The 24678-nt window shown below is 54.0% G+C and overlaps 1 protein-coding gene across 2 annotated transcripts in view; it reads left to right on the top strand.

Moving 5' to 3' along the window:
• The first annotated feature begins 25 nt into the window (after positions 1–25).
• MORN1 (MORN repeat containing 1) overlaps positions 26–24678 on the top strand; it is a 47320-nt gene continuing 22667 nt past the window's right edge. Inside the window, exons 1-10 of one of the 2 annotated variants that reach the window (XM_088845401.1) lie at positions 30–184; positions 666–737; positions 1560–1658; positions 2151–2261; positions 3284–3374; positions 3967–4054; positions 13309–13405; positions 14334–14444; positions 21309–21432; positions 21768–21892. In XM_088845401.1, the coding sequence (XP_088701527.1) occupies positions 76–184; positions 666–737; positions 1560–1658; positions 2151–2261; positions 3284–3374; positions 3967–4054; positions 13309–13405; positions 14334–14444; positions 21309–21432; positions 21768–21892 (1027 nt within the window). In that variant the 5' untranslated portion in view covers positions 30–75. Of the gene's footprint in view, positions 185–665; positions 738–1559; positions 1659–2150; positions 2262–3283; positions 3375–3966; positions 4055–13308; positions 13406–14333; positions 14445–21308; positions 21433–21767; positions 21893–24678 lie in introns of both variants that reach the window. The other variant, XM_088845402.1, reaches the window with a different exon arrangement.

Raw genomic sequence — 24678 nt, 5'->3', positions numbered from 1 at the left:
CCAGAATTTGGTAACGCCCAGGGACTGACTGGAGGCCACGCCCCCTCACAACCAACGAGCCAGTAGAGAAGAACTATGCGGTTGCTAAGGGAAACCTCTAGCGGCAAGATGGCGTCCGCCAGCGAGGGGCGCGCGACCTCCTGCATGCCGCGCCGGGAACTTCCAGGGAGGCCACCGTGGAACGGTAACGGCCGACTACCCTACCGGGCCTCCATCGGGAAGGGAGGGAGGCGGACAGGTCCGGGCACTCGCTGAGCATCCCCGCACCTTCACTGCGAACCCAGCTCGCACCCCTGAGAGCTTTGTCGTCCCCAACTCAGGTGTCTGGGTGCCCACTGTATGGGCGGGGTCCCGGGCCCCGAGTAGCAGAACCGGCTGGGGCCTGGAGACTCAGTCGGGAGGAACTGAGTCAACCCTCGGTGACCCAGGGTGGCGGGGCGGGCGCCTCTGCACGGGTTGGGCACTCAGCATGTCTGCTGTATAAACGGATGAACAGGGAGAGTTGTGACCCAAACAGCCTTTGGGGAGCAGTGGGGGTGAGGCTCACTAAGGGGTGAAACAACGGACACCTGGAGGAGCCCGGGATGGCCCCCACCTTGTGCGTGCTGGTCGTCAGCCGCGTCATCTGTATCTGGTGCTCACCTGGGTGTCCTTTCGACCTTCAGGTTATGGGGTCTACGTTTATCCGAATTCTTTCTTTCGATATGAAGGAGAATGGAGAGGAGGCAAGAAACACGGTAAGGACAGGCTGTGGCCTCTTGCTTGTAGCCATTCCACTGACACCACATGTCCCAGAGGAGCTGGGCCCACGTGAGCGCCTGCCACACCGGGCCCTCACTCGTGCTGAGGGGTCTTCTGCAGAGTGGGGGACCCAGACAGCCTTCTTGGTGCTGATGAAAACTGTCTTTATTTTTTCCTTGAAGATGAAGAGTCTGACCATTTTTGTAAAAAAAATCTAAATAGCAAAGAGAGCAAGTAGCAAGTGAGAGTCCCCTGACGTCCACCCCAGAGGCAGACCTGGACTTTCCGAAGTTTACCATCACAGTTGTATGCCTGTTTGGGGTTCTGTCTGTTCTAAGCCTCTGCTGATTTTTCTGCCAGACGATTGATCTTTTAGTATTTTCTCATGAACTATTTGTGTATCAGTTGGCTGCCAGTGTATTTTGAACCTTTTGACTTTTATGGGAGTGTTTTTGCCACACGGGTGTTTCTCCCTTTTGTGCTGAAAGCTGTGAGTCTCTTCCTGACCTGGACACAGTGGTTCCTTCTTTTCAAAATGTAGTTTTCAGTGTCACCCCATGCTTTTCTCTCTCTCGCCCTTTCTCTCCCCCCACCCCCGCCACCACTTCCCTCTGCACTTGCGCTGACAGAGACAAGGTGGCCATCAAGTGCCCTCTGAAGAGATCTAGGGGCAGGGTCCCTGAGGTTTTGATGGCCCGGACAGAACCAAATACAAAGACCTTGCAACCTGCTCTTCTCCCTGAGAAATGAGCCCAGCCGCACACAGGCCCCAGCAGTAACTCCCAGCCACAGCCTGACATCACGATGTCTTTCACCAGGTCGGGGGAAGCTGCTGTTTAAAGATGGGAGTTACTACGAAGGCGACTTTGTGGATGGAGAGATCACGGGAGAGGGCTGTCGGCACTGGGCACTGACAGGTCAGCTTGCCAGCCCTTCCTCCTGAACCCACCCTGCTGTGAGCTGCCCCCTCCTTTCTGGATGCAGAAGGCACTTGTGTCTAAAACCTGAGGACCCCTGGCTCCCCAAAGGTGTCTCGTGGTGGCCTCGTGCCAGCTTGGGGCGGGACGGCTCCAGTGCTGCCTGCAGGACCTCAGACCTTCACAGGCAAGCGTGAAGTGGATTTTTGGTGGAAAGAAGTCTCACCCCACAGACTCTGGCCTGGAGGGGCCTCTGCTCCAGGCATACAGACACCCCCAAGAGGGTCCCTAAGAGGGAGAGGATCGTAGGTGATGGGACCATACCCACTCTGTCCCATTTCCCTCATCCACCAGCGTGAGCTGTGAGATAAACATATACCCTGCTCTGTGACCACTGCTGCCCGGGAGTTAGGTGAGAACTGGGTAATCATTACCCTGAGGAACTCAGGAAGCAGCTCTAACCCTAGACATGGCTTCCCACCTCCCATCCAGGGAACACCTACACTGGACAGTTTGTTCTGGGAGAGCCCCAGGGACACGGCGTCATGAAGTACCAAGCCGGCGGACATTACGAAGGGGAGCTCTTCCGCGGCCTGAGAGAAGGTCGGGTGTACGCAGGAAGGTGCAGGGTGTGGGCTATGGGGCAGGCACTGTGGGGCCTAGACCTAGCCCTCCTGGGATTTTGACTCAGGGCATGAACGGCCCGGGCACCAGCATGCTCCCCTGTCCACTGAGGTTCAGAGTAAGGGGTTTACAGCAAGCCACCCAGACCTGGTGATTCAGGTCCCCATTCTGTCCTTGAGCTCAATCCTCAATCCTGGTCTGGTCTAGGCTCAGCTGGGCAGGTCTTCTGGCCTCGTGGAGGGTCGCAGCCCTTGAGCAGGGCTGTGGGTCTACTGGGTGAGAGGCTGATGGCCCCTCCTGATCCTCCACTCAGTTGTCATCTCCACATCCTGCCAGGTCGAGCCAGTCAGGAGGCCACGTGTTGGGGAGGGCGGACAGCGTGAGTCAGAAGGCCACATGGAGGGGAACAGTGCCAGTCAGGAGGCCACCTTGGGGGGGATCAGTGCTGGTCAGGAGGCCATGTTGGTGGGAGGCCAGTGCGAGTGAGGCCCCGGGGAGTGAGGGGAGTGGCTACGCCCCCAACAGCTCACCCCCTGCAAAAGTCCCTGCCCCCTCCAAGGCCTCCCCATGGAGTCTGAATGTGCTCCCCTCCCTGAGTGTCCAGATCCTGGAGACATTGTGTCTACACTGGTGATTTCTTTGGTCTCTGGGTCCTTTGAGTAAATGGTGGAGGCCCAGGATGGCTGTGTGTCCTCAGCGTGAACTCCTGCGAGCTGGCCTTGACTACCACGCAGCACCACCCGAGTGGGACAGCAGCATTTCATCTCTATTCTGGGGGATCGTGGCCCTTGAATGGCACCCCCACCCTCACCTGGGACCTTGAGAACTGAACCCAGAATGCTCCTGCTGCGTGTGGCTGCCCAGCTGTCCCAGATCAGATCTTGGGGCCGAGGGACCCCATGCAGCTCGGTCCCCAGGGGTACCAATGCTCACTTTCCTCCAGACAATCCCCTCCCCTAAGGGAGGCACAAGGTGACCTCCGCTCTGGGCTCCTTCTCCAGGACACGGGTGTCTAGTGGACGCAGACGGACAAGTGTACTGGGGGTCATTTCACGACAACAAGCGGCATGGCCGAGGGCGGATGATCTTCCGGTGAGTTCACTGGCCAGTGGGCTATCCCCCATCAAGCGCCTAGCCCTGAAAGGAGGGTCTGTGTGCCTTGATGGGATTCTATAATTTTTTTCTCAGTTATTGAACTTGGTTCTGTGTGTTTCGTAGAAAAAATATCAATCTCCACCTCTCTTCTCCATCCCACAAATAAAATATCTGGTAGGAAGGTGGAGATTGGGGGAAGCATAGAGTGGGGCTGAGAGCACGCCCCCCCCGGTCTCTCCTTCAGGCCTGTGGCCAGGTGTCCTCCAAATTCTGGGCAGTTTTCATGCAAAATCCTACCCTGGGATTTGCAGGGTCCCTTCCTCCTTGCGCTTCCTTCCCCGTCATCCTCCCCAGTCTTCACACCTGGGACCCGGCAAGCAGGGCCGCCTGTCACTGCACCCTGCCGGGCGCCCAGGCTGCCTGCCCCTCTGCCAGGTCCTGGCAAGGCCGCGGCTCACGCCATCTGTTCTGGGCCTATTTTTGCCTCAGTCCCGGGGACGTGCGCTGGGGCCCAGCTGGGGAGCCGGTCTGCGTCAGTGCAGCCACCTGGCCTTCCCGGCCTGAGAGCAGCCTCTGCTCTTGCCCCCAGGAATGGAGACGAGTACGAGGGCAACTGGGTTCGGGACCAGCGCCAGGGCCATGGGATGCTGCGGCTTGCGGATGGCTCCACCTATGAGGTACTGGGGGCCAGCCAGCCAGTGTCCTCTACTCTGGGCACCCCCACGTGCAGCCAGGTGTTGTCCTGACCCCGCGGGGGCGGCCCCTGTTCCCATTTCACTGATGAGAAGGCTAAGGTTCAGGGAAGTTAAGGTCCGGCCACTCAAACCTTTTCATCCATCTGGTTCCTGATCTACTTTGTGACCAACACTCTCCTGTGGGAACAGCTGGTGATGCCTTTTTGAGGGGACATGCCCAGGGGTCCCAGTGAGCCAACGACCTGGGGAAGCAAGCAAGGCCCTCCCCCTCCTCACATACAGGGCTCTGTGCCCCTTCCCCACATCCTGGCAGCTGCTGCTCTCAGGTCTGTGGGGTTTAGGTGCCATGAGGCCAAAAGGGGCAGGCACATGGGAAGACCTTCTTGGTCCCCAGAATCCATCATCCTTGTGCTTCCTGGACGCCAGCCCGTGTGTCTGGCTGGGAGCCAGGATGTTGGTGCCCAGGATGTGTCCCGTCTAGTGGTTGGCTGGCAAGGACAGCCCAGCAGCCCACCCGGTGGATGAGGAGCCCCACCAGCTCTGCAGAGATGCCCAGGGTCAGAGAGTGTCATGTGAGCCCAGCGTGAAGAATGGGAGAGGCTGTGTGTGCAGACAGCATGGAAGGGTACTGCGGGCAGAGCAGGGCGAGACTGGGCTACAGGACAGGAGGAAGTCTTCATGGCCTGAGCAGGGTGGGGGCAACAAGGCAGGAGGTCGGGGCAGTCTCACATGTAGGCCCTGGAGCCACAAGGGGTTGGAGTTTTATTCTAAACATCATGGAAAGTGCTGGAAGAAGTTGGTGGCCTGATCCCTGTGTTTGAAAGGTCCCTCCACGTGAGAAAAGGTGATGGCGACCAGTGTGGGGTGTGGGACCAAACTTGGAGTCGTTTGGAGGTAAAGACGTCAGACTGTTTGACGAGCAGAAGTGAGGATGTCCCCACATTGATGGCCCGGACATTGGATGGATGGCAGTGATGCCTGAACCTGAACCAGGAGACAGGAGCCACACTAGCAATTGAAAGTGTTAACAAGTGAAAGGGAAGAAGATACTGCAAGGGGTGGAAGCAAGAATATGGAAAAGGCAAATGTGAAACTGGCCCAGGAGGTGCCCCCAAAGGTGGTGTTCTGGGACTGGCTTGGCTGCATCCTTGGGCGCAGCCACCGGGCTGAGTGCCTGGGAGATGTGAGTGACTCACGGCCGCAATTTCAGGAGTGGCCACGCTGCCGTCGTGCTTGGCTGGGACGGGACGGTTGTGAGTGAGTGGCACTCGCAGAGAGTTGATGTGAGCTCAAGTCTGCGTTCAGCTCCACCGCAGCCCCAGGAGGCCCTCCTGTCTCACTGTCTCGGGGCTCAAATAGAATTTGATCATGTGGGTTGCAGGATTAGGCTGTCAGTTGAATTCACATCTTTGCCAATTTTCTCATGTGCAAGTTAGAGCAAAGTTTGGAAAGGAAGTCCCAGGAGACAAGGGGAGGCCAGCCCCTCTGGAGACGCAGTCTGGCTGTGGCCACAGACCATCAGGTTGGGAAGCTGCCCAGGGCACCAGGCGTGTGTGCAGGAAACCTGGGATGCAGAGGAGCTCACCGAGCACAAACCCCTGAGCCTGAGGGGTCAGGAGAGGGCACTCTGGAGCCCAAGGGAACCCCCTTCCCCCAGCGTCCCGGCAGTGCCTGCCTAGGATGGCACCAGCCGGTGAAGGGACACGATTCAGGGTCTGGTTCCCAAACAGAGCTGGGCAAGAAGGGTGAATTTGGGGCTGAGAGGTGGTAAACTGGTAACTGACTGGGGCCCTTCGTGAGATGCGAGGCCTGGCAAGGGTCGTGGAGTCCTGCCCTGGCCACAAAGCTCCCCCCAGCGTGCTCCCTGATGTGCTGGTAAAATAGCGCTATGCTCAGGTACCACCACCTCCCAGGCCCTGGTCCAGTGGCTAGCTGCTCCCAGGATGTTGTGTGCATGCTGCTGCCAGCCAGTGCCTGGGCTGCTGCGATTGACAGTCTGCACTGGAGCCTATTTGCAGAGGCCACTGTGACCCAGCCACAGCTTTGTCTCTTCTCCCCAGGGGGATGTCTGTCCATCCTCATGGAGCCCTTTAGGGCTCCCCCTGGGCAGCCACAGCCTGAATTCTGCAGAGCTTCTGTGGAAGAAACACAGGGGGACCAAGGAGAACCCCCACAGCATCCACACCCCTTGGGCTGGGGACCAAGGAATCACAGCACCCCGCACTGTCCTCAGGGCCTCGCTGACTCTCACAACCCGACTCAGAGATGAGAAGGCCTCCCATCCAGAGAGTGGCAGAGACCCCACCTTCTTCCAGAGAGCCACATAAAATTTCTCCCCCACCTCCACCCCACCTCTGAGGGTGCCTCTGGGTTCCCCATCTCTGCCTCCCTTGCAGGTCTTAGCTCAGCTGCCCACCCCACCGCCCTCCACCAGGGGGCAGCCCAGCCCTGCCGGCCACTGTGCCTGCAGAGGCTGCTCCAGTGCAGAGCTGGGCTCTGGGCTGGATGTCAGATGGAAAGGGTAGAGCATCAGGGGGCGGCAGTTCCACCCCCACCCCTCCACCTCTGGGCACTTTACAAATGAACAAGAGTCCTTCTCCAGGATTTGAACTGTCCACCTGTGTTCCCATTGCTTAGCAGTGCCCAGCCTCAGGGCCTCGTGCTCTGATGACCTGCCCTCCACCCAGGCCCTGAGCACCTGAATGGTCAGGAAGTGCCACCTGCCCTCCCACCCCCCACCATGGTCACAGCCCCCACCTGGGGCAGACACCCAGACCCTCAAATTCCCCAGGCCCTCAAATCCCCCAGGCCCTCAGGCCACCTTTGCCAAATGGCTTCCTGACACCGTGGACACAAGCCAGGCCCGCTCACTCAGGGTTGCGGAGTCAGGGCTGGTGGGAGGACAGAGCCGCATAGACATGGGCTCCGGGTCTCAGTGCCCACGTCTGAGCTGTAGGGCTGCCTGCTGGTCTGACCTCTGGGTGTGAGGGGTCACCCGGCGGACCCGCCACAGGGAGTTGGTGCATCTCCCATGAGGACGCAGCTGTCTCCAGGCTCTCACTAGGCAAACAGCTAGCTTTCTATTTTTTAATTTTATTGTAAAATACAAATAACATAAAATTTATCATTTTGATTCAGTGCACAGCTTAGTGACATCAGACCCATTGACATTGTTGGGCAGCCACCCCCACCATCATCTCTAGGACTTTCTCCTCTTCCCAGACCAAAGCTCCACCCCCACCCTCCTGCTTTGTGTCTGTGTGACTCTGACTCCTCCAGGGACCTCAGAACTGGGATCACATAGGATTTGTCCCCAGGTTTGTCTCACTCAGCCTTGTGTCCTAAGGTCCATCCACATTGGAGCAGGTGTTAGGACTTCCTCCCTGTTTGAGACCAGGTCCTGCTCCACCGCGCAGATGACCCTTCCACACTGTATCTGGCCGCTCGTCCATTGATGGACACTCAGCCTGTCCCCGCCTGGGCATCTTCCTGCGAGTGACGCTGCTGTGAGCCTGTCCTGCTCCTGACTCCCCTGAGAACAGTGCACCTGCTGGGTCACGTGGCGATTCTGTTTGTAACTTTTTGAGGAGACTCTGCACCATTTTCCATCCCCACTGGCAGCACCAGTGTTCCAATTCCCCCACATCCGCTTGAGGCTTGTGTTTTCTGTTTTCTAAACAACCCGGGTGCCGGCCGTCAGCCCTACCAATAAGGTGATCGGGAGGTGAGCCTTGTCATCTGTAGCCGTGGCCTCTGCTTGGCTGTCTGGCCTCTGCCGAGCCCTCCTGGGGGACTCCCTGCTCTCCTCTCTCTGGGGTACATACTGAGTTCCCCTCCTTGAAGCATATGCTCATTATCTAGGGATGTATGAGATGCGTCATGTGGTGGGATGAGATGCCTCCAACTTTTGACTTCACCCTCAGAGTCTTTGCCCCAAAGTAAGGCCCAGGCCTCCTCGGACTGCACCCTCCCCAGCACCCCGTTGCTCCAGAAAGCCATTCTGAGCTCCCCTCCCCGCAGACCCCCCAGCGTACTACTCTTTATCTCTCCTGCAGTAATTTGATTTCCCAGAAGACAGACGGTGTGTCTTCTGTGGGTGTTTTTGTGTCAGAGCCTCAACCCGGCACCCCAACCCCCGAGTTCCCTGCCCCTGGCCTCTCTTCCAGCAGCCCAGCCCATCCAATGGGAAAACGTCCAGTGTGGAGAGCAGGAAGGCCCAGGAGAAGGGTCCTGGCGTCACTGCACAAGGGCCCCCGCTGCCTTGTCCCCAGGGCCTCCTGAAGCCGAGCTTCTCAGGGAAGCTTTTAAAAAATTAGTTTTAGAAAAATTTTATCCCTGAAAACCAATGCAGTAAAGCTGCTTCTGTTGTAAAGTAAGAACAATGAATCCCAAACCTAAACTGACTCCCACTGCCTTGCAGTGGGGCCAGGCAGGCAGGCAGGCTGGGTGGCCATAGTTTGCAGCAGCCAGGTCATCTGGTCCATCCTGGGGCCTGAGGGTGTCTCTGGCATGTGCCAGACTGTCTGTACTGCTCCCACGCTGAGGGAGGTGGGGACACGGATGCACAGCAGCGGCAAGCTCATCACTGCTCCTGAGGATGTGGCGTGGGCTGGTGACCCCCAGGAGCACCAGGTAGCCCCTGGGAGAGTGGTGTCCTTGGGGCCGCCTCCGTGGAGTGCAGGGAACAATCGTTGGCCGCAGAGGTGAGTGCATGCCAGGCAAAGGGGACGTAGACTTGCTGTCCACTGAGGCTCGGCCTTGGGTGCACGTGGATCGTTCCTACCTGTGCAGCAGTAGCACATGGTTCCGCCAGCTTCCGTCCGTCTCCGGGGCACCTCCGTGCGTGTTGGCTGCATTTCTTGTGTTGGCTTTCCTGGAGGGAGGCCTGCTGGTTGGTGCACCTGCTCACTGCACAGAGCAGGTGGTGGCCTTGTGCGCATCCTCACCTGCTTCTCACCTGTGCATCCGCAGGAATGCTAGAGTCCTGAGGGCCCAGCCAGAGGTCAGTCTAGGAATGGAGGCCTTGACCCCAGGAGCACCGTGAGAGGTATCGGCCGGTTGTAGCATCGCCAGAGGAGGGGCCTGGGCTGCCAGAGTGGAGCCCGCAGCACCCTGCACGCCGGGGTGAGGAAGGTAGACACAGACGGACCCACAGAGGCAGCTTGTTTTTGCAGCAGCGGAGCTTGTCATACTTTGAAACCCGAGGAACTTTGGATCGTGGTGGCCAAAGGTGATGCCTTAGGCAAGTGAGGGGCCTTGTGTCTGCTGAGGCTGACGGTGGTGGCAGAGCCACCAACACTGGCCTGTGTGGTCACTGTGGCCCCAGCATGTCACCTCAAAATCTGGAGACCCGAGCCCCTGCAGTCACAGGCTCAGGCAGGTGACTCGGGCCATGCCACTCCCTGGTCTGGGATCCAAGGCCTCAGGAAAGCCCCCACCTGTTCCAGGAGCGAGTTTGGTGACAGTGGGGACCGCCCCCTCCAGACTGCAGATGCCATTGAGGCAGGTGTTGCAGAGCTGGGCCCTGGCCCTGCTGGTGTGTCGTCAAGACCCCAGTGCCCTGGGGAGACCTGGAGGTGAAGAAGAGACCAAGGAGGAGCCAAGAGTGTGGCCTTCTGACCAGGGCAGAGATCCAGAGTGTGCCTGGGTGTGCCGGCAACGCAAGAGGGGTCAACACAGCCACAAAAGCAATTCTAGAGAAACCACCAGCTCTTTCCCCAGGAAGGAAAAATAGCAGCAGTTTACCAGAAAATGGAAGGCTTGCTTATCTCTCCTTGCTTGAACTGTGGTGTTGGAGAAGACTCTTGAGATTCCTTGGACTGCAAGGAGATCAAACCAGTACATCCTAAAGGAAATCAGTCCTGAATATTCATTGTAAGGACTGATGCGGAAGCTGAAACTCCCAATACTTTGGCCACCTGATGCGAAGAACTGATTTATTTGAAAAGACCCTGATGCTGGAAAAGAGTGAAGGCAGGAGGAGAAGGGGACTCAGCTTCTCAAGTAAAAGGCCAGGAAAGGAGTTATGAACACATACATCCCCATCATGCAGCTGAGAGGCCCTGGGCCCCCAAGCAACCATATGCCACAACGTGTGGCTCACTTACCTCTGGCGACCATCTCCTTCTGTGTCCCCTGTCCCCTCCTATGTCCTAATGGGGACCTCCATGCCCTCCTTCCATGTCCCAACAGGGCCCCTGTGGCCCTCCTTCCATGTCCCAGCAGGGCCCCTGTGGCCCTCCTTCCATGTCCTAACAGGGACCCCTGTCCCCTCCTGTGTCCTAACGGGGGCCCCATGTCCTTCTGGCTTTATGTGTGTTATGGAAGAGCCCTGTGTGGCCCTGTCATCCTCACTTCCTCCCTGCCCCTCACCAGCACGCATGGGTCCTCACCTGGACCGGGGGCAGTGGGGGCTGGCCTCCTCTGTAAGATGGGTTAACCTATGTTTGTTCCTGCTTGGGAGCATGTTCGCTGACTGAGAAAGGGCAGAATTTTTAACGGTGTGATTTATAACAGTGATTAGATTCTACACTGTCGCATTAGTCACGTTGCTGGGGTCTATCTGTCCCAATTGAGTTATTTGTCAAAGCCTAAGCTGGTGGGCAAGAAGAGGGGCCCAGGTTCCAGGAGTGTGATTAAATGGTAGGTCAAGGGTCAGGAAGGACCCCGGTGACAAGTAGCAAGCACTGGACAGAGACCTCCCAGGGAGGTCTGCTGACACCCGGTGGGGCTCCTGGTCTGATGGGCAGGTTCACAGCCCGTCCGCTTGGCAGTCTGTGTGCCCCCGGCCGCCCTCCAAGATGCTGCGTGCTGGATTTGTCTGCATGTGCTTCTGGCTGAGCCCAAGGCTCTGCCTTCATACTTGTGAAAACCCACATCTCATCTCAGACACACCCCCCCCACCCCGACATAGTTGAATGTCCCTGGGTCCAAAGCATTGTCAGTGTCAGCGTGCATGCATTCCTGCCTTGGTTGTCTCAGGAGGCCTCTGAGGGAAGTGTGATCCCTGCCACCAGGAAGCTTGTGTCCTGACCAGACAGACAGGCCATGGCCACGATGGGGAGGGAAGGGAGGGGCCAACGGGCACAGAACTTGGCCTCCCATGGCAGTAAGACTTGGGGTCTCGCGATGGAGACCCTTGCAGGGGAGGCCCAGGCTGTCGCCTTGGGGAAGGGCCATGCACAATGAGCTCCCTTCCTCCAGCTTTCCGCGACTGGACTCCCAGCCTCCCACCTGCCCCTGGACATCCTCTGCACGTGTCCTGGCTCCAGGGTCCTTGCATCCAGCCCAGTGGGGCGGTGACCCCAGCACCACTGCGCGGGATGAGGATGAGGCCCATGGCCACCTGGGCAGACAGCACTTACCCCAGCACAAAGTGAGCGCAGCCCCTGCCACAGAAACATGGAGGCGAAGGGCAGTGCGGCCCCACAGGAGGGCTTTGACTGTGAAGGCGGCCTCCCTTCCCGGGGCCATAGGCCAGACTGCATCCCGTTAGACCATCTGCTGATGCCCAAGCCTGGGGCCTGAGCCAGGGTGGCTTCTGTTCCCCAGCACGGAGCCGCAGAAGAGAGCGTGGACGTCAAAGCAGAAGGGCTGAGGGGGTGGGGCGAGGGCAACAAGTTCACTTTGGCTCATGAGAGGTCTGCGTCTGACCAGCCGGGGTCCTGTTTCCCAAGTGCGAGCTGATGACTTCTCAGGTCTGGGGACGGTGCCCTGAGTGAGGGAAGCAGAGCATCCCAGTGACTTCTTCACCCACGAGCATCACTGCCGATCCCAGCCAACAGACTGCTGGGGCTCGAGCAGGGGAAAGGTCTGGTGCCCACGTTAACCTGCGCCACATACCTGGGGGGACACCCTGCCGTCCCAGGGCTATCCCTACCCCAACTCAGGACAGCAGCCCAGCTCAGGCACACACATGCCAGCACATGGCATGACACAATGATATACGCAGACGCATGACACAGAAGCCTGCGTGCATGCATGTACGTGCACAGGAGTCCTTCCTAAGAGCAGGCATCAAGCCCAGCAGATGCTGCTCAGAGGCCATGCCATTTCCAGGGATGGTCAGCGGGCAACTCTGGGGCTCCCCACCCCTAGCTTGGATGGCAGCAGGGGCCCCCATGCTGGCTGTGGTCCCCACCTGCTATGATACCTGAGGCATCGCCCCCACTTTAGCCTGGCCAGCTACCTGCAGCCGCGATACAACGACTCTCAGGTCATCAAGCCGGCCCTGAGCTTTCTGGGAGTGTAGCCCACGGCAATCTTGGGAAGGCCCCAGCCACTATCTGGCTGGCTTCGCCCTCTGGGTGTGGGGGCTGAAGGGACGAGGCTGCCCCTCAGCTCCAGGAGAGCCAGGCCTCTGCCCACCTTCTACCCAGCTGGCCGCCTGGCTCCTGAAGCCATGGGCTGACCTACTGGGCACCACAGTTGACCGACACCTCAGCTGGAGGGCGAGCCCTGGCCATGCCCTTCCTGTCAACTCACAATGAGATCGCAGTGGCCGCGTGCTCAAAACAGCCTTGGAACCTCCTCCCCCAGGTCTGGGGGCATCTGAGCTCTTTAGGGCTGCAGCCTTCTGGGGCTGTTCCCACCTACTGGTCCTTCCCTAGGGCCAAGAGTGCCTGCTGTAGGGCCCAGGTGCTGGGTGGCCTTGGGGCCTCGGAGGGCAGACCATGAAAAGTGGGAGCCCAGTCAGTTTCTGCACCAAACATGCCTTGGGCTGATTCTTCTAACAGGAGCAATTCATAGTAAAACACCATTAAGATCTTGAACTTTCCATGAAAATAATCTTCCTGCTATTTTCCATCCTTCTTCCACTCTGTCGTGTGTATTGGTTACAAAGCAGGTTTGTTACAGGGGCAGCGGGGCTGCGGTGTGCATGAGCCGGCATTGCCCAGGTGGGCTGTGCGGGTTCACGCTGAGCTTTTAATTGGCCCTTTCATCATCAAGGAATGAACCAGAGCGCTCAGCTCCACCACCCCACAGGCCTCCCGTGATCCTCTGCACAAACGCAGCATCTTTGTACTAAAAGTGTTTTGTGCTGTGAAGTATTTGGAGCAGCATTTTGTTTGCATTTTGCATTCAAGCCATTGTCCCTAAACTCCCAATTCACAGGGGAGTGCACTGTGTGGAGCAAATTGGGTCCCCCTCAGCCTGTGTCACCGGGGGCCCCTGAAACCTGGAGGGCACAGTGTCCTCAGGGCCCAGCCTGCCTGAGCCCACAGTTCTCTCCGCAGGGACAGTGGCACAGTGGCGTTTTCAGTGGACAGGGCAGCATGGCCCACTGCTCTGGGGTCATCTACCGAGGAATATGGATCAACGGTCACCCCATGGGTAGGTGCCCTGGCTTTGCTGCTGGCCTCATGGGGTCCTCCCAGGGGTCACATCTGGGTCAGGCCATGGCCTCTCCTGGTTGGCTCTGGGCAGCTTCATGGGAGGCGTGGACCAGGGGGCTGTGATGAAGAGGGGTCTACAATCCCCCTTTTGGGAAATTCATGCTCTGGGTGGTACTGGGCTCAAGACACGCAGAGGCCCTTGGACTCTGGAGCCACGTGATCCTGCAGGCCTCCCAGTCACAGGGTCTGCCAGTCTCGGACTCTCCCAGCCTCAAGGCTCTGGGTGCCTGGCCCCCTGCCCCTACCCTGAGCTCTCTGCACTGCATGTGACCTCAGGTGACCTGTGGCCTGCCAGGTCCTCTGCTGGGGCCTCCCCCCACCCTGAATTGCCCCCCGGGCATGTGTGGGGACCTTCTGTTAGCCTCCAGGACAAGGGTACCACCCTAGGGCTCAGTCTGGCTGAGGACTCGAGTCCCTGATCAGAACCTTGGTACCAGATCCATGGGTGCAGCTGCTGACTCAAAGCTGCAGGTAGGCCTCTGGCCAGGCCAACTTCCACGCTGGTGGTCGCAGCCTCATCCAGCACATGTCAGGTCATGGACTCAGACCCAATGAAGGCAGGGCCTGGGTCAGAATGGTGGGTGGGAGGCTGTGTGCACCGGACACCGCTGGGCAATCACCTGCACTCAGCGGTCACCTCTGCCCTGCCCTCCCCCAACACCATCAGGTGGGTTCAGAGCTGACCCTCAGGATAGGGTTCACGGCATCCATGACTAACCCCAGCCGTGATGGCCGTGCCATCCACACCACCTCACCCGGGTGCCCCAGGGACGGGGCTGAGCACCTGCTTAGGGCGTGCGGGGTGCCGATACAGACCCAGAGCCCCCCCCCGCCCCCCCCCCACACGTGTGCTCTGTTCTCTGCAGCACAAGCCACGAGAATCGCAATTTTGGGTCCAGAGGTGATGGACACAGCCCAAGGGTCTTCCCTCACATTGACCGTTCAGCTGCAGCGGGACAATGGGGAAGTGGCCACAAGTAAGTGTCTCCAGGAAGACAGCGAGTTCTTCAGAAAGACGAGCAGCTGTCGGCTCGGGAGACGAGATGCCTCAGGTGGCTCTTAGCATCGGGGCTCCACCTGGGTGCCCCCATTTTTGAGCTCTTGCTGCTGGGGCCCTGGCAGAAAGGGTGGCAGGGTGCGAGCCTCCAGCTGGTGGGAGGCAGCCAGCCATATGGGGCCTGCGTGTACATGTGAGCATGAGGGCTCCGTGCGTGCCTCCATGTGAGTGCGTGGGCTCTGTGTATGCCTGTGCGTGTGTGTGAGTGCATGGGCTCCGTGCGTGCCTCCATGTGTGTGTGTGAGCACGTGTGCACATGTGTGTGAGCATATGCACGTGTGTATGCCTGTGTGTGTGCACAAGGGCAGCCCTCCGTGCCGCTCACTCAGAGTCAGCAGACGGGGAGGTTGCAAGAGGGCAGGGCCAGCTGTTCAGCCTACCAAGAGGAGGGCTTCTCTTGCTCCTCCTGGGATAACCAAGGTGGACAGACGCCCATCCATCCAGGCTGCATTTAGATGCTCGGTCAACCCTCCGGCCAAGCAAAGGGACCACGAGGCTTCTCACGCCATGAGCAGAGCAGACCCTGGGGGGCAGAGGGACAGGGCAGGACCACAGGGATAATCACTAGTAGTTCACCTTGGCTCTGCGGCTCTGTGAGGAAGCATGGTGTGTAGCATAAATCAAGTATATTTAGTCATAATTGGTTTATTTTAACAACTTCACCACAGTGTCACTTACATACTGTAAAACTCATCTATATTCGGTGAGCCAATGATTTGTAGTAAACTTGCAGGGTTGGGCAACCATCACCACACCCATTCTGTTTTGGAGCATTTCCTTCTGTCCAGAGAGAACCCTGGCTCCCGCCCCATGCCTACCCTGCACCCTGGGCAGCACCAATGTCCGTTCCCAGAAGCTGCTCGTGGATGGGATCCCGCCGCGGCCACGCTCTGCCCTCAGCCCACCCACGCGGCCCTGTGCGCCCCTCTGTGGGCCGCACACCTCTGATCCTGCATCCCTGGGGGCAGGTCCTGTCCTGGGTGCTTAGCTGCCGTGGACATTCGTGCGCAGGGCCTGGTGTAAACATGTTTCATTTCTCTCAGGCACACGTTCATCAGTGGACTTGCTGGGTCATGTGGCAGGTTGGCGTTTGCATTTCTAAAGAAACAGCCAAATGGTTTTCTGAAGTGGTGGTACCATTTTACAATCCCATCAGCAACATATGAGGTTCTGATTTCTCCACATCCTCACCAGGGAGTGGCCATCCTCAGGGTGTCCAGCGGCACCTCCTCACAGTTTTGATCTGTGTTAACCCAAAACTAATGATGTTGAGCAGCTCTTCATGTGCGTATTGGCCATTTGTCCGTCTTCACAGAGAGATGTTTATTCATCTGTTTCACCCCCAGTTTTTTAAAAACTTAAGTGGTTCGTCTTTTCACTTGTATACAAGTTCTATATGTGTCCTGCATGTGAGTCCTTTGTCACGTGTATCTTTGCAGACATTTTCTTTCAGTGTAACCTTTGTTTTTTTGTTGTTGTTCAGTCGCTCAGTCATGTCCCACTTTTTGTGACCCCATGGACTGCGGCACACCAGGATCCCCTGTCCTCCACTATCTCCCAGAGTTTGCTCAAATTCATGTCCATTGAGTCGGTGATGCCATCCAACCATCTCATCCTCTGCCGCCCTCTCTTCTTTGGTTAATGTTGTCTTTTAATGTTCAAAGTTTTAAAAGTTCTTTTTTTTTTTTTGCCATACAGCCTGTGGGATCTTACTTAGTTCCCCGACCAGGGATCAAACCTGTGCTCCCTACAGTGAAAGTGCAGAGTCCTAACCACTGTACTGCCAGAGAAGTCCCCAAAATTTGAAAATTCTGATGAAGCCCAGTTTGTCAATTTCTTCTTTTATCTACTTTGGTCTTAGTCATGCATCTAAGGATTCTTAACCCAAGTTTACAGAGATTATTCTCCTCTTTTCTTTTACAACTTTAGCTCTAGTTAACTTTCATGGATCAGATAAAGGTCTAAATTCATCTTTTCTCACATGGATTCCAGCTGTGCCAGTGCCATGTGTTGAAAAGACTGTCCTTTCTCCACAGAATTCCCTGGGCACCTTGGTCAGAAGTGACTTGACTGTAAGTGTAAAGGTTTACACGTGGATGGATGTCAGTTCCACTCCATCAATCAATATGTCTGTCCTTATACCATAGCCTTCCAGAAAGCTTTGAAGGGCTTCCCCAGAGGCTCAGCGGTTAAAAAAAAATCTGCCTGCCAATTCAGGAGACACAAGATCGATCGCTGGGTCGGGAAGATTCCCTGGAGAAGGGAATGGCTACCCACTCCAGTATTCTTGCCTGGGAAATCCCATGGACAGAGGAGCCTGGTGAGCCACAGTCCATAAGGTCCCTGAGTTGGACACACCTGAGCATCTGAGCGAGCACACAGCATGTGCTTTGAAACTGAAGATTCCTCCAGCCTTTACTTCTGTTTCAAAATTGTTTTGGCTATTCTGGGACCTTCGTATTTCTGTATGAATATTCTGGGATCAACTTGTCAATTTTTGCCCCAAAAAAGGGAAAAAAACAAGCCTGCCTTCTTTGGGATTCTGTCAGGGATGGGTTGAACAAGCTAGGAGTAGCTCACTCTTCTGATTGACCTTGAAACATCTCTTCATCTATTTATCTTCAGACTCATCAATGTTAGTATTTTTCAGTGTGCAAGTCTCGCCCTTTTGTTAAACTTACTAATAAATGATTAATCATTTGCATAGGAACCTGGATTGTTTGGTCCATGAATCAAGGTAAATTGGAGTGGTAAATCAAGTGGTCAACATCTTAGGAATCCATGAACCAAAATGGTCGGGAATTTAATTCAGATGAACGTTATATCTACTACTGTAAGCAAGAATCCCTGGGAAGAAATGGAGTAGCATTCACAGTCAACAAAAGAGTCTGAAATGCAGTACTTGGGTACAACCCCAAAAACGATAGAATGATCTCTGTTCGTTTCCAAGGCAAACCATTCAACATCACAGTAATCCAAGTCTGTGCTCCAACCACTAATGCTGAAGAAGCTGTGATGACCTACAAGACCTTCTAGAACTAATTCCAAGAAAAAGATGTCCTTTTCATCATAGGGGACTGGAATGCAAGAGTAGGAAGTCAAGAGATACCTGGAGTAACAGGCAAGTTTGGCCTTGGAGTACAAAATGAAGTGGGGCAAAAGCTAACAGAATTTTGTCAAGAAAACACACTGGTCATAGCAAATAGTCTTTTCCACCAACATAAGAGACAGCTCTACACATGGATATCACCAGATGGTAAATACCAAAATCTGATTATGTTCTTTGCAGCTGAAGATAGAGAAGCTCTGTATTCAGCAAAAACAAGTTTGAGCAAACTCAGGAGATGGTGAAGGGGAAGCCTAGCATGCTGCAGTCCATGCGGTTTCAGAGTCAGATATGACTTAGCAACTGAACAACAACAAAATTTATCATTATTCAATTATAGTTTGTTTATTGATACATTTGTTATTTCCTTTTACTTTATTACAAATGGAATTGTTTTGTTATCTTCGCTTCAGAAATTGCAAGACTACAGCTGATTTATGTATGTTTTACAACCTTGCTGAGTTTGTTTGTTCTAACTAATTTTTTCTGAGGATTTCTTAGGATTTTCTGTACAAAGAATCATGTCGTCTACAAATAAATACAGCTTGCTTTTCTTCCTTTTCATTCCCACCAGCAATGGCTGAGGGCCTCCGTTGCTCCACCTCCTCACCAGCACCAGTTACTCTGTTTTTCTGGTTGTCGCTGTCCTGGTGTCTCACTGTGGTTTTGACTTTGCGTTTCCCTAACAAGTAATGATGTGTGCAGCATCTTTTTATGCACTTGTTGGCCATCTGTAGATCTTCTCTGGAGAAAAATCTATTCAGATCCTTTGCCCGTTAAAACTCTGGGCCACTTGTCTTTTTATTCTGAGTAATATAGAATTCTTTATATATTCTGGATACGAGCACCATATTGGATATCTGATTTGCAGGGGTTTTTTCCTGTTTTGTGGGTTGTCATGCAGTTTCTTGACTGTTTCCTTTGAACACAAAAGTTTAAATTTTGATGAAATTCAGTTTATTTTTATTTCTCTTGTTGCTTGTACTTTTGGTGTCATATCTAAGAAGACTGCCTAACCGAGTCATGAAGTTTTATTCCTCTGTTTTCTTCTAAGAATTTTATATTTTTAGCTCTTACATTTAGCCTAATGTCTATTTGGAGTTAGCCTTTGTATATGGTGTGAAGCAGGGGTCCAACTTCATCCTCTTTTGCACATGGATGTCCAGTTGTCCCAGCTTCATTTGTTAAAAGACTGTTCTTTCCTCTCTCCCCGCCTTGAATTATCTGGGCATTCAGTTTGCTACATTTTGTTTCAAATATTTGCATGTCTGTTCATAAGGAAATTGGTCTTGATTTTTTTATTGTTGTGTTGTCTTTGTCTGGTTTTAGTATCAGGATATTGCCAACCTTATAAAGTAAGTTGGGGAAATTCCCTCCTCTTTAATTTCCTGGAAGAGTTTGTGTCAAATTAGTATTGTTTCTTAAATGTTTGTAGAGTTTCATAGAAAGCCCACCTGGGTCTGGAGATTTCTCTGTGGGAAGATTTTTAACTACTAATCCCGTTTCCCTTGCATATAAGCCTATTTAGGTTATCTGTTCTTGAGTGAGCTTTGGTGTTTTGTGTCTTCCAAGTTGTCCAATTTCTTGAATGTTCATAACATTCCCTTGTTCCCTGCTTAATGAACTGATACCACCTCTCTTGTTCCTAATATGGATTACGGGTGTCTTCTCTCTCTCTCTTTTTTTTTTTTCCTGACTACTATAGTGAGATGTTATCAGTTTCATTGATAAACAGCCTACTTTTGGTTTAATTCATTTCTGTATTGTCTGCTTTTTATTTCATTAATTCCTATTTCGATCTTATTACTTCCTTGCCTCTGATTAGTTTGGGTTGAATTTTATTTTCTTTTTTCACTTGTTAAGATGGAATTGTTTCCAAGGTTATTTCATACTTTTCTTTTCTAATATAGAAGTTTGTTGCTATAAATTTCCCCCTTAGTACTACTTTAACTGCATCCTGCAAATTTTGATGTGGTATGCTTTCATTTTCATTCAATTTGAAATACTTTCTGATTTCCCTTTTGATTTCCTTTTAGACCCAAGAGTTATTTAGAAGTGTGTTGTTTCACTTCCAAATATTTGAAGATTTTCCAGAAATCTTTCTGTTATTGATTCTAACTTAATTCTATGTGGTTAGAGTCATACCTTGTATCTGAAATTCTCTTAAATTTTTGAGACTTGTATTACGGCTCAAAATATGGTCTGTTTTGGGAAATGTTTGGAGTGCACTTTGAGAAGAGTATGGATTCTCTTCTTGAGTGGAATTGGATAGGATATTCTATAAATGTCAATCAAGTAAATTGTGTTGATATTTTTGTTGAGTTTGCTAAATCCTTACTGATTTTATGTCTGTTTGTTCCATCAGTTATTGACAGTGGTATATTGAAATCTCTGATTATGCTTGTGTTTCTGTTTATTTCTGCTTTCATTTCTATCAATTTCAGCTTCATGTATTTTGAAACTCTGTTATTAGGGGCATAAACATTTATTATTTTATGTCATTTAATTAATTGACCATATCATTGTGAAATTATCTTCTTTACCCCTGCTAATGGTCTATGCTCTGACACCTACTTTCATTGATATTAATGTAGTCACTCAGTTTTCTTTTGACTGGTATCAGATTCATCCATGCTTTTACCTTTAACCTATTCATGTCCTTATAGTTTAAATATATTATTTTGTAGGCAGCATAAGGCAGCAAAGGTCTTGCTTTTTAATCCAATCTAACCATCTCTCTTTTAACTAAATGGCGTACACCATTCACATTTAATATAGTTTTTAATACAGTAGGTTCAAACTTACCAGTTTACAATTTCTTCCCTATTTTCCCTGGCTGGTTTTTTTCCCTTATAGTCTATCCCTTTCTTTTTTGGATTAATTGAGTGTTTTTTTTTAAATTCCACTTTATCTCCTCTTCTGGATTATCAATTGTAACTCTTTTCTGTGTCGTTTTAGAGGATACTTTAAGGTTTACTTAAAGATATAAATATACATCTTTAAATTATCAGTCTAACTCCAAGTGGTATCATACTCCTTCGTGGACAGTATAAGAGCTTTACAGTTTATACTTCCTGTCTACAATACAATCTTTATGCTCTTGTTTCAGTACATTTTACATTCATGTATCTAATAAGCTTTATAACACATAGATCATTTTTGTTTAAACAGTTGTTTATCTTTTGGGGAGTAGCTGACAAACAGAAAAGGAAGTTTCATCTGTTTCTAGATACCATTTCTGGCTCTCACTGCTTCCTGTAGACACAGGTTTCCATTGCTACCATTTTCCTTCTGCCCAAAGGACTTAACTTTTAACGTTTCTTGCCATGTACGTCTGCTAGTGCTAAGTTCTCTCAGCTCTTCTGCATCATGGTTTTGTTACCATGTCAAGGATCCCAGCTCGTCTTCCACTGCCGCGTGGAGCTGCCCCTCTGTGCTGTTTTCCCTGAGAAGTCTGCCTTCATGTCTCTATACAAATGTCCTTTTCCTCTGGGCCGTGGGCAGCTTGGCTGAGGGTGGAGTCGAGCTGAGGGTCCAGGAATGCAAGGGTAGGGCAAGGTGAGTGTGGTTGCAGCCCCATCCGGTGCCCTGCTCCTCACAAAGGCCCAGGGAGACAGGGGTCCAGGTCCTGCCGCTCGCCCCTCATGGCCCTCAGCAACCTCTCTCTCCTTCTGGAAGGTGAGGATGGCCGGGAGTTGGAGATCTCCGCGGGCGTCCGGTACGTGCAGCTCCCAGCCTACTCGGAGGTCAGCTTTTTCAGAGTGGACAACGGCCTCGGGCAGACGCCCATCCAGACCCCCTTGTGAGTAAGGGTGGCCCTGGGTGGCACCTGGGCAGGCATGGCAGGAGCAGTCCCTGCTCTACTCTGCGGAGGGTTGGCTGGGACGGTCCCTGCCCACGCCTAACACCAAGACGTGCGGATCTGGCGAAGGGGACACACCGAGGCCCCTTCTGACAGTGGTGGCAGAGCAAGGAAGGGGTCCTGGGCCAAGGGCAGTGAGGCAGGGAGGCCAAGTAAGACACCGTCCCTTCCCTCCTTCCTCCCTACCCCCTGGCCTCTGAGGAGCCACCCCGGCCCTTTCTCCTTCCTGGATTCCATGTCTCTGCAGCTGTGTGACACTGTCCTTCCCTCCACAGTGGATTCCAGTGCATCTCCTACCCTCTGTCCAGCCCCAAGTCCGGGGGTCCGGAGCCCGGAGCTGCCCTGGAAAGTGCCAGCGCTGACTCATCACTCCCTGAGGGGGACCCCGGTGGCCCACCTGGTGAGTGGGGCTAACTGAGGGGTCTGAGGTGGGCAACATGAGCTCAGGGAGGCATGGCTGACAGCAGTGTCCCCCAAACGTGGGCAGAAGGAAATGAAGTTGACCCCTGAGAACAGTGGACCTGGGAGACCTGGGATGTCCCAGGAGGACACACTCAGGCCCGGGCCAGACGGTTCCGAGGGCAGTCACTGTGGCTAGGGGTTTGAAGGCGGGCTCAACCAGTCCATTCTAAAGGAGATCAATCCTGGGTGTTCATTGGAAGGACTGATGCTAAAGCTGAAACTCTAATACTTTGGCCACCTCATGCGACGAGTTGACTCACTGGAAAAGAGTCTGATGCTAGGAGGGATTGGGGGTGGGAGGAGACAGGGACGACAGAGAATGAGATGGCTGGATGGCATCACCGACTCGATGGACATGAGTTTGAGTGAACTCCAGGAGTTGGTGATGGACAGGGAGGCCTGGCGTGCTGTGCTTCATGGGGTTGCAAAGAGTCGGACACGACTGAGCGACTGAACTGAACTGAACTGAACTGGGGGCGGCCGACCTGGTGTCCAGGCTGCTGGCCGTGCTCACGGTGCAGATCCAGAGCCCTGGCCAGGGAGGGGTGGGAGGTGAGTGGTCCGGGGTGCCACACCGCTGTCCTGCGCACTCCACAAGCATGTCCCTTGTGGCCATGAACGCAGAGTGAGGCCGTCTGTTTCTAATCTCTGCAGTTAGAGCTGAGGATCGAGTCTTCTCGCAAACCTGTGGTTCTTAGTCAGGAGGGGGTGTGTTTTAGTTAAGGGAGGGCAGTCTCCCAGCCGTGGGGGTCCTGCCTGGTACCCAGGTCCTCGACCATTCAGGGAGGGCCTCTGGGTAATTGGAGTTGGGGTCCCCACCGGGCAGGTGCCTACTCTTCAATTTAGGGCCTCACATTCTCCTTCACCCTAGTGATGCCCCGGGTGGATAGGGGCGCAGACTTGCCGCGTCCAGGGCTGGAATCGGATGGAGCAGCATCCAGACCAAGGCCAGGGTCCCTTCCTCCCAGGGTGGGCAGGGCTGGCAGGTTCAGGGGGCCCTTGGTGACCTGGCCCAGGACCCTGTCTCTGCGTCCCTTTCTGTTTACAGAAGCAAATTTAGCTGCATTGTCGTTGTCATTGTCGTCACCGGGGAATGTGCTGGTGTTTCTACATAAAGCCACTCGCTGGGCGGCAGGCCATCTGCCGGCCCAAGTGTGAGCTCCGCGTCAGTGACCATGTGCAGGCCCATGGACTGGACCCAGCGTGTGGGTGTCAAGCCATAGAAAACAGCCTGTGGGGAAGCCGAAGGGTCCACACTCACTTGGCTCCAGCCCCTTTGGCGCTCATGGCTGAGTCGCAGGCCCTGGGTGCTCAGCAGGAGTGACTCTGTCCCTTTCCGCCTGAACCTCCCCGCGGCTCAGCTCCTCTTCTACAAAATGAAGTGCTCTCAGCATCCTCCTGCAGGATGATGGACTGAGCCTCCCTGTGCCCTCTGCGCCGCCACCAGGTCTGGCCCCAGACAGTGCCCTGAGGAGGGAGCAGGGCCCCGATCTAGAGGGCAAGGAGGACACGCCTCCTGTCTCTGCCCCTCTTAGAACTCGGTCTGCCCCTCGCGGGAGTGGGTTCACATGGGACCCTTCCAGGTGAAAGTGCCCACCTGCCACGATGACACTCACCCCCTCCCCATACCCGAGCCCCTCGGGCCTGTTGCTAGGGAGCCTGGGTCCGCCCAGGGTGGTAAACACGCAGCTCTGCTGCAAGGAGGTGAGTGCTCAGCTTCCGGTGAGAGAAACCCTAAGATAATAACAGAACACCCATCCCGAATGTTTACTGGAAGGACTGATGCTGAAGCTGAAGCTCCAACACGGTGGCCACCTGATGCAAAGAGCCAACTCATTAGAAAAGACCCTGATGCTGGGAAAGAGTGAAGGCAGGAGGAGAAGGGGACGACAGAGGATGAGGTGGTTGGACGGCATCACCAGCTCGATGGACATGGAGTGAAGGACAGGGTGAAGGACAGGGAAGCCTGGTGTGCTGTAGTCCATGGGGTCACAAAGAGTCAGACACAACTGAGCGACTGAACAATAACAGCAACAATAACGGTTAAAACTTGTGAGTCATGTACACGGTCAGCAGGAAGGAGGGCCCAGGGTTGCAGGGGGTCTGAGGGGCACCCAGTAGGACCTAGGACCCTGGTGGGTGGAGCAAAGCCCTGAAATGGCCAGAGGAGTGACCAGCCTTTCCTAGTTCTGATAAAACCTCCTTTTGTGACTATACAGGGATGTGTGTACATGTGCTAAGTCATTCAGGGGTGTCCGAACACATGGACTATATAGCCCGCCAGGCTTCTCTGTCCACAGGATTTCCTAGGCAAGAATACTGGAGTGGGCAGCCATTCCCTCCTCCAGGGATCTTCCTCACTCAGGGATCAAACCCACATCTCCCATATTGCAGGTGGATTCTTTACCATTGCACCACCTGGGAAGCCCAGCTATATGAGGATAGATATCTTTAACTTTTAAGTTTTCTTTATCCCTCCCTCATCCTGAAGGAAGCAGAGAGCGCAGTGTTCTGGGGCAGCTCTGCCATAAGAGCAGCACAGACTGGGAGTTCTTTCCACATCGGGTGAATGTCTGTATCTCAGAACCAGGAAACTAAGCCTTGTCCCCCTCACACTCACCCCAGCACAGCCATGCCCCTTTCTTGCTTGGTTCTTAGACCCAGACCTTCACCAGGGACCCGAACCCTTTCTCCGGCCTGTTGAGGGCCCCAGGGGTCTCGGGT

The sequence above is a fragment of the Moschus berezovskii genome, chromosome 17 (assembly GCF_049115385.1).
Source record: "Moschus berezovskii isolate FMDL1 chromosome 17, NW_MosBer_1.0, whole genome shotgun sequence".
NCBI classification, from domain to species: domain Eukaryota; kingdom Metazoa; phylum Chordata; class Mammalia; order Artiodactyla; family Moschidae; genus Moschus; species Moschus berezovskii.
This window is presented reverse-complemented; position numbering and strand designations above follow the sequence as displayed.